We start from the raw sequence: 12,457 nt of genomic DNA on the forward strand, positions 1-12,457 counted from the left end.
GAAAAGTTTGTTTAGATGGCTGGTTTTTGGACCACTTGCGTTAATATTATTTTGTCATCATTTAAAATGCAATTAAAGAGAAATAACAACTTTATATGGTTCATTATTTGACCCCACTTGTTTCATGAGCCAAATTTCAAATTTAACAATTTTTAGTTTTTGCCTTTTAAGATTTGTCAATTGTGTAAATAGAGTCGAAAGTTGAAGATCACCAATTTTCAAGGTTATTAAATTAATCAAATTTCAGCCATAAATCGCGTACTTGGATTGAGATATATTAATAAACTAGGCGGGCCCTAATTCAACCACCCAAAGACCACTTCTAACCTAAATCTCAAGTAAAAAATTGGTCTTGAAATTTTGACCATGCTTTGCTTCATGAACCAAACTTAAGTTTAATAACTTTTGACCTTTGATCTGTAGAATTTGTTGATGAAGTAAGCGAGATTCAAAAGTTCAAGATTATCAATTTCTTAATATCTAGTATTTAATCTGTATATATATATTACAAAATTTATGAAAAGAAAAATTTATAACTATTTGATAATGAACTTAATTATAATATAGTACTCCGTCTATTTATTTTTAATTGTCATATTTGAAATTGACACATCTATCAAAAATAACAATTGACATATATATATATATATATATACTAGTTTCACGGCACATGCGTTATACGTGTGTATCATATATATAGTATACGATGTTGTAAAATAGAATTAATATTACTAAATTAAAGCTTTTTAGTAATTAATTATAATTTAAAGAGCATAGGACAAGTGCTTTTAAATGATTAATATAGATTGTCATAAAGTTACTTGTATTTTGAGATCAAAATGACTAGATATTATTGAAACATTTCAAAATATATTCAAAGTTTAAATATGGGGAGAAAGTGACATTTCTTTAGTAATATTATTATTTACTTCACTCAATTTTGTAAACAAATCTAACCAACAAAATTTAAAAAAAATATCAATTCAAAAAATGTCACTAATAGTCTTTCCTCTTGAGGTTATGAACATAAATGATGGACACCATTTAAGTATAATTTTTCTCTTAAATATTCATACTTGAAATTTAGTATGTGTATGACGCTAATAAGGATTACCATAAATATTTCAATATTTTACCTTTATACGTAATCTATCTTTTACCAATTAATATTTGAGTAAGACTATCATAGAGAGCTAATTCTACAAAAATTGAGGTTTGAGTGTATGTCAGATATTTAGCTTGACCAATTCTTTGTTTTAGATATACATATATATTTCAGTAGCATAATTTAATTTTAATATATGAACATCACCTTTGATGAAAAATATTTCATTTCTTTAAGTTTCTACCTTATCTTTGTAGAGTTGTAGTATTCTTTTTTTCCCTGTCGCTTACATATCATATAGTTGTTGTCTAATGAAAGTATCTAGTATCTTATAGAAGTTTTATCATGATATAAAATATTAAACTTTTTCAATAAAAAAATAAATAATAGATGAATAAAATTTGAAGTATTTTTTATAGAATCTTTAGTTTGATTTAAGATTATTTTATGATCAATCACTATTTTCTTTATCTATTTTTATATAGCTAACAAGGCGTTTATCTTGTGACATAAATTTTTCTCAAATTAAAATGAATACAAAATAATAGGAAAAAAAATATATGGAACGATACATAGCCAATGAAAAAGGAAGACGAAAATATATGTTGATGCTATATTCACTATAATGTTCCATTTGATTAAAATCTCTTGTCACCAACACTTTACTTTCTTCGTTCATTTTTTTACTTAGATATATATTAAAAAGTAATTATTATCATGTCTATATTATCATATTATAAGTAAAAGTGAAAATCTTTTTTTGAAATAGTGGATTTAATAGCAAAACTAATGATTCAATGGACTACGTTGATGGCCGTTGTTTTAGTAAAATAAAAAAGAAACTGCTTCATTTGAGGGTAAATAAATAATAAATAAAAAAATCAAAGAAGAAATATCTTATCCAAATCATGTGACTTTATTCATATTTGTTTATTATTATTGTCTTTCCCACAACTTTCCGTCACTGTTAACTCATGAAAATTGTAAGAAAAAATACGAGTGTGAATTTATGAATGATTTGCTACAATTTGTTCACCAACTCTTTCTTATGTGGTACCTCAAATTTCGTTAAATTTTGAACTTAATCAACTGTTGCAAATAACCCTAAGATTTTTTAAGAAGAAGAAGAGTAGAAAACTTTTAAAATTGTAGTTTAGAAGTGAGAGGAAACCCTCTATTTATAGCTAACAAATAGTAGTATTAATAGGTGCTAATTGTTCATTATTAGAAAAGTTACAACCTTTCGAAAAAGTCATTGCTCATCGAAAAAATCACAACCTTTTGCAAAAGTTGTCACAACTCATCTAAAAAGGCACAACCCTTCGGAAAATTCATAACTCATCGAAAATGTCAAAACCCGATAAAAAAATCGCAACCCCTTGAAAAAGTCATATCTCTTCAAGAAAATCACAACCCTTTAATATGAAAGGGTATCTATTTACAAATAATTAAATTAATAAATAAAATAAATTGAGTATTTTTAATTGGGGGTATTATAGTAATTCAACATTCAGTTTAGAAATTCATGTTTTTAAGGTAGTATAGAAAATATATTATATGTCTTATTATATTTCGATTGTCACACTATTTTAATATTGTTATTATTTCTTTAATTCTTGTAGACTTTACACACATTTTTTTTTTATAATTAATTTAGATTCATTTAAATCAAGGGTCTTTTAAAAGTAGTCTTTCTACATTAGAATGAAGATAGCGATAAAGTCTACACGTATTAGGAAATTGTTTGTAGAAGGAGAGGTTCAAGGTCGGTTTAATTGGATAAAGCGCTGTTAAATTTAGTTTGACCACCTAGCTAGCAAGTATAATGACAATTGACAAACCGACACAACCGTTATTCATGCCATAAAGAAGTGAATGCCTTTTTGGAATTACTTGTCCATTTTCCTTTATACTTCATTCTAACAAATTAAGAAATGAAATATTTTTTTAGAAAAATTATGCGAATAATCAAAATATGTACTAGTCAATTAATTAATATAGCTATAGTTTGCCTTAATTACAATCTGTGGCCTACTTTAGTTATAATTACGCAGCTTAGCTTTTTAATTTTGTATAATTTGCACATTTGTATGATTCGAAATTTGTATAACTGTTTACACTTCTGCTGTTTGTAATTGTATAAATTCATTATTTCGAGTTTATACAAAAATAACTTAATTATACAAATGTACCTGCGAATTATACAAACAAGTTAGCTTAAACTGTAGCTACAACCCGTAAATATGCAAACTATAGCTATGGAGCATAATTAAGTTTATTATAGTGCCTATTTGCGAAAGTCCNCCCCCCCCCCCCCCCAATCCTTTAATGTATTATGCCCTCAATTAATTATTTTGAAAAAAGGTAGAACTTTTTAAAAATAATTCATCCACTTCATAATTAATAGGGATAAAATAATAAATTTACTATATCAATCATTGTTTTCTTCATATGTATGTTACTATTCAAAAGTGAACAAATAATTAAAGGATCAACAGAATAACTGTTATATACTGGTAGAGTAGTTATTTGGGTGTTGTTTCCTTGTAGATTGTCTACTTACTAGTAACAAAAATATGGTTGGATGATATACATGTGTCTTAATTACCTCACTCACCCCTTTGAAAAAGTTGTTCAAAGATAGTTGGTGTCGTGCAAGGACAAATTTAAGCTACTTGCTTTACTTGTTTTTAGAAATTGGTCGGCAAGTTTAAGATAATGATAATAGTAAGTAGATAATGTTCACCAATTGTATTAGTACTAATGTTCACACTTAACTCACAACGTTACCGATCTTGTGGTGGAGCGAAAAATAATTTTTTTAAAAAAATTTTTAATTAGAGATCTCGAATTTAAATTCCTCAAATATTAATTTGTCTTTATTAAAGAGCATTTTATCCCTTATATCAGACTTTCCGACACGAATATAGAAACAAACCGTCGGCAAGGGATATATGATGCATTATTAAATATCTACATATTTTAAAGAGTAACATTGTATTAAGACTTGAGATTTAAAAGAGAATGTTTGGTCAAGAGCTTAGAAATGACTTGTTTTGATAAATATTATTTTTTGATTGATAAATAGTTTGTGTTTGGTTAATTAATTTTAAAGTATTATTGAATGCTTTTAATTAAAAAAATTATGTTGGACTAATATTTTTAAAAAAGTATATTTGAGTCAGAAATATCAAAAAACATTTATTATTAAAGTTATTTTATCCAGAGAAATTATTTTTAAAATCAATTATGAAAGAATTTAATTAAAGTTTCAATTTTATTTTATTAAAAAAAGTATATATTAAAATTTTCAATCAATACCGTACGTGGATAAATCAGAGGGAATATTAAATATTAATATAATATTAACATGATAATTTAATTGTATTAAAAATATGAAAGAAAAAATTATATAAAATGCATGATTAAATAATCAAAACGTTATGATTTTCTATACGTATTAATTAAATAGGTTGTTTCATAATTAAAGGTAGAGATATTTCTCCTTATAATTATGAATTAAAAATGCATGATAACTTTTTTTTTTAAGAAGTAGAAATTTTCAACTTTCATAAATATGGCTTGTGTTGCTCCTCAAAAAGCACTTCTCTTTATTGGCAAACAAACAAACTTTTATAGTATATCAAAAGCAAATAATGAAAGATGAAAGGGAAAAAACAATCTCTAAGAATAATTACATAAATTTGTATTAGTTGTTCTACCTAGTACTAACGCTGTTGAATATGTAGCAATCGGGAACATTAGAGATCCTTCTATCGTGTATTTAACTCTCTAATTGATTGAGACATTAATTAATATGGATCTACACTTGATGATTTCACTTTAATTCCCGTTATTATTGTTAGAGTGGGTTAAAGTTCCACGTTTGATCTACTTATATGAATTTGGATAATCTTCCCTCGTAAGCTAGCTTTTTCGGAGTTGATTTAGGCCCAATTTAATATCTTTATATTGTATCAGAATCCGTTCATCCCCGTTTGAGCATATCCATGCTCCAGTTAGGTGTGAACGTGAAGAAGGGTCCCACATTTACTGATAAATTGACTGGTTATCCACTTATATGGACTTGGATAGTGTTGTGCAAACATATTTTTTATACCACTAAACATGACAACTTGACAAATTTACAATTATCTTAAGTTCTTTTATATTATCAAACATCCTTAATTAAGCAACACATAGGCCATATCCAAAGATTAATGCACTAAAAAATAAAAGTTACATTAGAAATGCCATTGTCCTCTTCAATCCAAGGAAGATTGATGATCAATTTGCCATCTTGTGAAGACCACTCAAACTCAACTTCAGTACCATTCAAGTAACACTTGTGAGGCAACACATTTGTGTATGCTAATAGACTCCCACCACCTTTAACTTCAACTTTTGCACTTACATAATTAGCACCATCACCATTAGCCTCCTCATATTGAACTCCTTGTATGGCTCCTCCACTATTGAACATGTTAGTGAGTCCAATTGGAGCAAATTTAGCAATGGGGCTGAGCTGTTTTATTGGTACAAAGCTAAAAATCTCGAAAGTAGATGGTTCAAGGGACATTGGAATTGTATCTGATGTAGACTTTGTTAAGAACAATTTCTCAGCTTGGTTGAGATACACAACATATTCCTCTGCTTTGCCCATTTCAGATGCTTCGATAAGTTGGTCCCATTCGATGTCATTCACATGGACTGATCCTTTCATTGGCATGTAGCAATTTGAGTATCCCTTGATTCTTTTTTCCTTTGGATCCCACCCTGCTCCTTGGCAATTGAATGCACCAATGACTCCTCCATACTATGCACAAGACAAAGAAAATCGTAAATTATTGCTAAAAATAGTAAGCTATCTATGAACACATACAAATAGGCAAAGCTAAATCACATCAAGTATTTAGAAGCAATTGTGTGTTGACATACCTTGTTGAAATTCCAAATCTTGAGTATGGTTTTTCCATCAAAGAGTGGATTCTTGAAGATGCAGTCTCTAGTGGGGAGTGCAAAATATTGGCACTTGGGAATGGTGCCATCAGGGTAAACTAGCTTCGTTAAAAGATCGAAATCATGGCCACCCAAGGAGTCACTGACATAAACAGGTCCTCCACAGATAGCCCTGGAGCCAGCATGGAACTTAGCACAGACATGATCAGATTGGAACATGTCCCAGTCTGGTTGAATAATCTGACCCATCCACATACTGTTGTAGGCACAATGAATCATATGAACACCTTGTAGCCAGTACACTCCATTCGGGTCGCCATTTGGATCTTGGAACCAAAAATCATCCCCTATAATAACAACAAAAACATTACTAGAATCTACATAAAAGGACAGTCTGGTGCACTAACTCCCGCTATGCACAGGTCCGGGGAAGGGCCGGACCTCAAGGGTCTGTTGTACGTAGTCTTACCCTACATTTCTGCAAGAGGCTACTTCCACAACTTGACACCCTGACCTCCAACAACTTTACTAGTGTCTACATATCCTGATAAATTTACATTATGAAAAGGACAGTAAGAAATTCTTACCAACTCTTCCAATAGAGATTTGTTTTGTTCCTAGGAGGAAGAAGTCATTACATTGTTGCATACTGGATATGAGTCCACTACCATTGAAGTTCTTTGCTAGGGATTTCGATAGCCCATCGTAATATTTCTTTGCAAGCTCAACTCGACCACCATATTCCTCGCTAACATATTCTAGTGTCTGCAAGAAAAAATCCCAATTAAAAATGTGCTTATAGAGTAAAATGAAAACAACAAAACACTTGCTGAAACTAAATTGGAAACGTACATGGATAACGTCGACTTTAACTCCTGTAATTCCCACTTCAGAAAGGTAAGAATGCATCGAATCATAAAAATCACCAGCTTGTTCAGGATGAACAAGTCCAATGCCACCTTCCACTATTTTTATCACTGCAAGATCATCCATTGTCCCATCAAGGCCCTGAGAAAGTTTACTAGCGATGATCTTGGAATTCAGGTGGGTAGTTCCAGGCCTTACACCACCCCAAGCACCACACAAGGCATGCCATACATAAATATCATCCAGGCCTTTGAAATGTGTTCTCAAATCCCTGGTAAACGCTTTCATCCCCGAGTCCTCGGAGTTAAATTCCAATTCTTCACCATCCTTGCACATGAGCTGAAGAGAGTTTTCTTGGTCCCCACCAAACATTTCATCCAACTCCTTCTTCAGTTTCTCAATCTTTATTTCAAACAATGACAGATCAGTAACTCCAGACTGAATCGCCTTGTCGCGAGCCTTTTCTGCATGCTCAATCTCAATTGCCTTAGAGATTAGTATCTTTGGCTTATTGAGGTCAAAAAGTGGAGGATTTGATCCTAACAAGGCTCCACCTTTGTACTTCCTGAATTTCTCACCTTCATCAAGCCTATGAAGCCTGGCAGTCATTTGAGTTCCACCAAGAACCAAATTTTTCGCATCTTCATGAGGTTCTTGATGATCAAAATTGATACTTTGCCAACCATCATCAATAATAAGGAATCGCGGCGATACCCCACCTTGGGAAAACTCCTTCACACCATGCCAAACTCCTGCAGGTTCAACAGTTAAATAAAAAGCATCCCAAGTACACCAACCAAATTTATCCACAAGGGATGGAACTGATTTCTCTTCCAAGAGCTTAAAGGTATTTAGATAAACTCTAAGAGAAGTATAAGCTTCTTTCATCAAGGTGTAAGGATTATCAGACACATGAACATACGCGATCACGCCAAAGGATGATGCTTTCACTTGGCTAGAACCACTCTCAGCACAAATAAGAACATGACCATTTGTGCCAGGGTGAAGTGCAGACCTGAATTTCCCTTCAATTACTGGTATAATAATCACATAAGATTTTATCTCAGGGACATCCAAGAGTACCCATTGAGTTTCCATTTGCAAATCAGAACCAGAATTTCCCACCCATTGTGTAGACCACCAAGTCTTGAACCTGAAAATGCTGAGGAAATCTCTGTCAGTGAATTTCCCCAAGGAATTCATCAAGTGATGAGATGGATCATCTTTGTTGAATCCCAAGAATCCGCCTTTGGAAGACGTTGAATGAGCGCGATGGAACAGGGGAAGTGGAGCACTGGATGTTTGGCAAATTGATGAAAAGCTTGAGAAACTAACATTGCTCGGAACTTCAAAGAGCAATGGAACTTTCTTAACAAAGAGTTTTCCATTAGATAATTCAAAAAAGTTGTCCTCTTTATGAGTTTTCATTACATTGAGAATTGAGTTAATTGGATCATTTGGTGGTGCCATGACAGGGGAAAACAGAGAAATAAAACAGAGGACACAAATGAGTAAGGGAAAAAAAACAGGAATAGTATGGTTAAGTTGAATGAAATAAGAAGCAAAGAGTGCAAGTATATATAGAGGGAATTCATGCTTTGAAAGAAATAAAATTATAATCGTCCGTTTCCATTGGTTTGTCTTACTATCCAAAACTTCAAAATTACCTTCTTAAAGTTTGTATTAAGTCAAAATCAGATAAATAAATTGCAACTTTATAAGTAGGTTGTTGAGGACTGCGATCTAAGTTGTGTGGACTATTCACTTTCAATGCCTCATCCATGGCAAATTCTCTAAAGATACATTTATCTTTTAGAAATTTAACACGCACATATTGACATTTTTAAAGAGTCCGAGTAACGTATCTCTAGGTTGGTTGAAAAAAGGAGGAAAAAGCGGTTAGGACGGTTGATTACGGTGATAACAGTTATTTTCATAAAGGGATTTCTTGAAGGTGGCCACCTGTATGATCCTTCTAGTAGAGCAAAGGGTCCATCTTTATTTCATTTGTTTTGGAAATTGAAAAGACAAATTTAACTTAAATGTCGTATTGCTCTCTTGACAAAAGAACAATTCAATCATTTAAGAATGAGGAATTTCGTTTTAGATGAGATAGTCACACAATTAAATATAATAGATACCAGAGTTCTTAGGTTCATATTTCGTCGTTATCTATTATGTTAACAATTGTCACATGATCAAAAGAATGAGGCAAACATCTAATAGGAACATGTTGAAGACATAATTAAACAAATATTTTTTAGATAGGATAAGTAAAAGTTTGAATAGATAGTAGGTGGACCAACACTAGTTTGGCTGCCGTTTTTAATACGGCTCGTCTTAATTAGACAGGATGTCTATTACTCTTTGTTTTTCCTTAAAAGAAACAGTAAATATTTTTGTAAAAAAAATTATATGTATATCATACTTTTTAATTTTATGGAACACTTTAATATACATAATTAAACTGTTCATAACAGAAATAATGAAAAACACAATCAAACATTGGAAGGTGGAGTGGAGATTTGAGGAACATTTAGGAATGGAAAAAAATAAATAATTTTATTTCGTGAAGAAACAGAAGATGGTTGAGAAATGTGGATAGTCGATAAGAAGGTTCCCACTGGAATAATAATAATAATTGTTGTTGTTGTTTAAAAATTAAAATTAAAATTAAAATTCAATTCATAATTCAAATGAAATAACTAGTTTTGGATTTGCCGAAATATGCCCACCCCTAAATACCAGTAATAAAGTTGAGCGTACTCAATTTTTGACTTTACTCTAAAATAATAAGGAACTAATTAATACCTAATAAATAGAGAAATTAATCAATTAGCCAGAACTAATTTAATAAGTAATAAAGTAGAGAAATTAAGCAATTAGCTATTCATGTTATTTTTTACTTGTTCAACTCAACGTTTTCTTTAAGAAGAAGCAATAAATAGAATGACAATTCTATTATCATGTCAATTGTCACTCTTTAGATATAATAAATTTAATATTTTAAAAAATGACCATAGTTAATGACAAATAATAAATTATTTTAATAATATTTTAAACTGAACAAATAAAGTTAAACATTGATTATTATTAATATAATTCCAAGTAAAAATAGGACTGAACAAATAAAATTAGACATTATTTTTAAATATAATTCCAAGTAAAATAGACAAAGGAAGTAGAACGTACTCTTCATTCTCTTTTTCTTCCATTTTACAACATCTGCAAGAAATATATTGTTTGTTCAACTTAAAAAGTGTAAATTGTATTATTCGATAACTTGGTCGAAAATACTGTAACAAATATTAAAGTTGGTACATATATAATTAAATTATAATAGTATTAAAATTTGATTACTTCTTGTTGTTGGTAAAACGAGAAGGTTCTTGAATATGTGAAAGATTCTTGGTGGAGTATGTCCACAATTTTCATTCATTACAAAGCACTAGGATCTGATTTTGTTGTGTTCTGATTAGGGATTCATGGATCGAATTGAATCGATTATCAATTAAAATTAAAATTAAAATTAAATCAATTATTAAATTATTAAAAATCATTTCAAACATAATATGTTTATATTGATTTAATTGCTATTAATTTTAGTTCAGTTGTTAATCATACGCACAAGATGAAAGAATAAAATAAATAAATTACTTAGTAAACATACACCTACCAACATCATCCATTATAATATACTTTTCTGTTTAAGTTGAGTCTTTGGAGAAAATGAAATCAAAATTGGAACAATTAACAGTTGGATCATGCCTCCAAGTTAATTTCATTTACCTACTTAAATCATAAATAAATTTCAATGAAAACATATATAAGATATTTAAAGTTATACGTAAAAATAATATTATATATATATATATATATATATAAAATCTGTCGATTCAATTATTTCTTCAATCTTTTTAACAAATCGAATACCATTATTTTAAAATCAAATCAAATCAAACAACACCAAAGTAAAACTGGTAGTTTAATTGATTTATTTAAATTCTTTAATTTAAATCAGTTTTTATCCAAATCGTGAACACTCATTGCACAAATAAAGATAGAAAATTTTACAAAATCTCATAGTGTTAAGAGCTAATTACATCTTATCCATATATTTTTTTCAAATCACAGAAGTCTCTTAAAATTGGTGGAATACAGATACATCCCAAAATGTCCCGAACATCGCGTTTTGGTTTCAGTTACATCACTCACCGTTTCGATACATTGTGTCTCGATTTAGAATACATCACTCAACATCCCAATCCATCGCATAAAGTGATATATCCGATCGATACATCACAAATCTCATAGTGTGAACAACTAATTACATCTTATCCATATATTCGACCGATACATCACAATCTCATAGTGTTAAGAGTTACTTGCATCTTATCCCTACTCTTTTTCAAATCACAAAAATCCCTTAAATTTGCTAGAATTAGGATACATCCTAAAACGTTCTGATACATCACATCCCGATTTCATATACATCCCTTAACGTTTTGATGCACTACATCTCGATTTCGAATACATCACTCAACCTCCCAAGATATCGCGTATGTCTCGATACATCGGGTAAAATAATATATTCGATCGATACATTACATAAAGTGATGTATCCAAGAGTAGAAAAAATTGTAATTTTTTTCAAATAATAGAAGGTTTTAAAAATAGAATAAAATAAGTTATGTATTTAGATAATATTTCCATAAAGATACCCATCTTGTGGTTGTGGGCAAATCACCTCTGTTGGTTGATTAGACAGATATTGGGCCGGGCAGACACAACTTTTGTTTCATATTGAATGGGCCAACTCTCTAAGTTGACTTTTGGGCCTACCCACGTTAATTTCTGGTTCCCTTTCTTCTTGGGTAATCCCTAATGAAGTACCCTACAAAATAATTTCAGATTTTTACACTCTATATCCCACAAATGTTCCTATTTTTGGGTGGAGTTTAATTTTTATGTTTTAAATTTATGGTCATTAATTTTTGTCTTTTTCACACTTTAAGTAATAAAAAAAATGATTGGAAATATTCTGAATATCAAAATAATAAATAATTTTTCATGAGGTATAAATTTATATTTTTTGGGTAGTAGTGTCTCATAATTTATGTCGTAAAAAGTCATAATTAATTATGTTATATTATATATCATCATTATACATAATTATGTCGAGTGAGACATATTTCAATTTTAGAATGCACAAAAAAATTACTTAAAAGCATAATAAGTTATTCATTCCTACATAACTTATGTCGATGAAGCAAGAATTTAGTTTCAGAACCCATAAATTATGTCATAAAAAGGTACATTTTGACCTGCGAGTCGAATCTTTGATACGAGTCTTTTAATATGTGATTTCTTTCGTTCTATATTAATTGTGCACCTTATTATAAAAAAAATTGTCTCAAATTACTTGTCAATTAACAAAATCAAGACAAAATTATTATTTTTTAAATTTTACTTTTACAATTAATTCTTTTTCTAAGTGTAAACAATTTTGTAAACTTCTAAAAAATT

At 30.0% G+C, this 12,457-nt stretch overlaps 1 protein-coding gene across 1 annotated transcript; it reads right to left on the reverse strand.

Annotated features, from left to right (window-relative positions):
- Positions 1 to 5,211: 5,211 nt before the first annotated feature.
- LOC125853754 (stachyose synthase) lies at positions 5,212 to 8,470 on the reverse strand. Its single transcript, XM_049533492.1, has 4 exons — positions 6,917 to 8,470; positions 6,652 to 6,829; positions 6,044 to 6,411; positions 5,212 to 5,921 (listed from the first exon to the last, which is right to left on the reverse strand). The coding sequence occupies exons 1-4, from the start codon at positions 8,399 to 8,401 to the stop codon at positions 5,331 to 5,333; spliced, it is 2,622 nt and encodes an 873-aa protein (XP_049389449.1). The 5' UTR covers positions 8,402 to 8,470; the 3' UTR covers positions 5,212 to 5,330.
- Positions 8,471 to 12,457: the final 3,987 nt, after the last annotated feature.

This window comes from Solanum stenotomum, chromosome 1, assembly GCF_019186545.1.
Source record: "Solanum stenotomum isolate F172 chromosome 1, ASM1918654v1, whole genome shotgun sequence".
In the NCBI taxonomy this organism is placed as follows: domain Eukaryota; kingdom Viridiplantae; phylum Streptophyta; class Magnoliopsida; order Solanales; family Solanaceae; genus Solanum; species Solanum stenotomum.